The sequence below is a fragment of the Anarrhichthys ocellatus genome, unplaced genomic scaffold (assembly GCF_004355925.1).
Source record: "Anarrhichthys ocellatus isolate YVR2014 unplaced genomic scaffold, GSC_Weel_1.0 scaffold49, whole genome shotgun sequence".
NCBI classification, from domain to species: domain Eukaryota; kingdom Metazoa; phylum Chordata; class Actinopteri; order Perciformes; family Anarhichadidae; genus Anarrhichthys; species Anarrhichthys ocellatus.
In genome coordinates, this window is record NW_022280079.1 from 1,171,644 (window position 1) to 1,174,663 (window position 3,020).

A 3,020-nucleotide genomic window follows, 5' to 3' on the forward strand; every position below is an offset into this window, starting at 1 on the left:
TCATTAAGGTGGGCTGACCTTTAAGGTGGACCAGCTGTTGTCATTTAAAGTTCCAGTGAGGAACTTCTAACTGGCAATGAAACAGTCCGAGTGTAGTCCTGATCCTCTATCAGACCTCCATCTGTAAAGAGACCATCAGAGAGAAGATGCTCTATTTCTATAGAGTTCTTCTTAATGATCGTCATCGGAGCCACCAGGTCGGATTCTGGTGAAACCAGATGAAATCCTGCAGGTTCACCAGAAACTCTTTCAGCTCATACTCCAGCGGGGCCTCCAGCAGAGACCGGTCCACCAGGGACAGACCAGGTTCAGGCTTTGCTGCCAACTTTGACCTGCAGTCTGAAGTTCCGACTGGAGGAGGAGAGCTCATTGCTATGCAGCAGCATCCCCTCCTCCTCCAGGAGCAGAGCTCTCTGGGAGCCAACACCGACACCACGCTGCTGGAGACCCAGTATCTATTGCTGGACCCGCTGGAGTGAAGGGAAGCACGGGAGAACCAGAACCAGGAGTAGGACTGAGAGGGGCAGACTGTCAGACCCTGCTGCAGTAAAATGAGAGGTTTTCTGAAGGGACTCTGGTGCCTTTGTCCACAGGGGTGCTAAAATCACCACAAAATGAAAGACAAGCTGCTCCTCTGAGTTTTGCTTTTTTGTAATGTTTAATATTTCCTTGAACTGTTAAACTGACAGCAATAATGGGTCAAAGTTCTTATTGTTGGTTAACAGTTAATTCTTAACATCTGTAATACGTGCTCTGAGTCCCTCTTACCTGCCTGTTAACACATGTTCACTGGACCTGATGAAGCAGCTGTGTGTTCTCACGTGATCAGCAGCTTGCTGAGGTTTCTGTCTCTCCTCCTCAGCCTTCCCTCTGGACCGGAGGAACTCGCCTCCTAACAGCCTGACTCCATGTCTGAAGATCAGAAACATGTTCGACCCAGTCATGTGAGTATCGTTGGATGCGCTGTCAGGTGCTGTTGACTTTCCGCGTCATAACCTCCTTTTGAATTTGTGTGGTTAGGGAGGTCGGGGAGAACTGGGACCTGGCCATCCACGAGGCCATCCTGGAGAAGTGCAACGACAACGACGGCATTGTCCACATCGCGGTGGACAAGAACTCACGAGAGGTTCGCCCCGTCTTGTGAGTAATGTCACAACTGCGCGCTGTCGGCTGCGGTGATGTCACACTTTGCTTGTGCTCTCTCCACAGGGCTGTGTCTACGTCAAGTGTCTCTCTGCAGAACACTCAGGGAGAGCCTTCAAGGCCCTTCACGGCTCCTGGTTTGATGGTAAGTCACACTTTTAATAACATTTAGAACACACACTGTTGATGAAGATGACGTACCATCCAGGAAGTCCAAATAATTCATCCACGGGTTTTGAAGAATGCCCAGTGACAAATCATTGAAGAGCAGTCCATAACACAATGAGACAGTTTAACAGCTCAAACAGCCTGTTTCCGGTCTGAATTTGATATATAAAACAAGTATATTGTCTGTTTTTATTTCAGGCATAAATTGATTCATTGGTTACATTGTTTGTCAGGAGTTGTCTATATACGTCTGTATTCACACGACAGCCCTCGGTGACATGACGATACGGGAGCCGCCATGAAATGCAACCTAAGCCGCAACGAATCTAAAAACAGTGTTTTTCTACGTTATCATTAGTTAAAATCATTCAAAGTGACAAACATTTTTATTTAAAATATACATTTTGATGGTTTGTTCATAATCTGGATGTTGATTTTGATGTTAACAATGCAGCTTAGTTAAATTCAAAGATTTTTTCCGTAGCATTCAGTAAAATCCCAGCTGTAGCATAGCTCCTGATGGAGCGTCTTAGAGTTGGACACTTGTCGTGGGGAGAGGTGCAGCATGTTGTCCAGGACGAGCTGGAGAAGTCTCATTGCAGCCTTGTTACCCATAACGGAGGAAGAGGAGTACATAAGATGATTTGAACAGTAGCAGCATTCTCATAGTTCACATAACGTCATCAGCTCACTCACTGTGAATGCAAATGGCGCGTGTGTTTATGCTGTCAGAGAGTTTTAATAAGAACTGTTTGTTCCACAAAACGTCACTTTCAGGGCACTGTGTACAGTTAATGCTATTTGGCGGAAAATACGTTTTACAAATTCTCCAGACATAAGCCAAGTTCCCGTGTTTTTTTGTTTCGACAACTTCGGCCCAGGCTCACTTAAGGTGGACCGACCTTTTTAAGGTGGACCAGCTATTCTCTAGAAGTCAAACTGGAGTGTCTCTGGGTCACATTTTCCACTTCTCACCAGTAGCAATACAGCCACACCCGCACAGCTCCTCGTGTTAGTTTAACATATGAATTGAGTCTGAGCTCCTGCTGAGACAACAATCTGGATGGAAAAACACAAAGCATCTTCTCACTATTGTTAAGAGCAGGGATACAACCGAGAAAATGTCCGTTTCCATTCGTGAGCAGATAGCAGCACTGGTGTGTGGGATGTGGACATGTTGGAATGAGTGTTCCTGTCAGCGTAAACGTGTGTATTGAAGAGTGCTGCAGTGACGGGCTTCTGGTCTTGACAGGTAAGCTGGTGACTGTGAAGTATCTGCGTCTGGACCGGTACCACCAGCGCTTCCCGCAGGCCCAGGGCTGCAGCACGCCCCTGAAGGCCTCCAGCCCCCCGGGCACCACGAACACTACGGCCCGCCCGCAGCACCGCGGCTCGGCCAACTCTTCGGGCTTCTCGTGAGGCGGGCCTCAGCTTTTGGATTTGTCCTCTGTGCCCTCCCAGCATGACAGCACCAGTCTGCTGCTGCTCCTTCACTGCTTCACAACGGGAAGACTTCAGTCTGTGTCTCGGGAGAGAGCGCTTCTTTTCTCTGTTTGTTTTCTTTTGTTGTTGTTTTTTTCCAACACAGGACTGCGAGAAAAGCTGTTCAGCTGCGCGGTGTTTGTTTCAATAATCTTTGTATTAAAATGTCCTGGTTTTAAACAAGGAAGCAAAAGTTCTTGTGGGATATTTAAGCCGCGTGCAGAGCC

General features: G+C 47.5%; 1 protein-coding gene across 1 annotated transcript in view; it reads left to right on the forward strand.

Moving 5' to 3' along the window:
* The window catches only part of lemd3 (LEM domain containing 3), an 11,156-nt gene extending 8,142 nt beyond the window's left edge, over positions 1-3,014 (forward strand). Inside the window, exons 11-14 of the mRNA XM_031869835.1 lie at positions 863-944; positions 1,021-1,126; positions 1,210-1,288; positions 2,564-3,014. Coding sequence (XP_031725695.1) covers positions 863-944; positions 1,021-1,126; positions 1,210-1,288; positions 2,564-2,730 — 434 coding nt within the window. The 3' untranslated portion in view covers positions 2,731-3,014. The remainder of the gene's footprint in view (positions 1-862; positions 945-1,020; positions 1,127-1,209; positions 1,289-2,563) is intronic.
* The last annotated feature ends 6 nt before the right edge of the window (positions 3,015-3,020 follow it).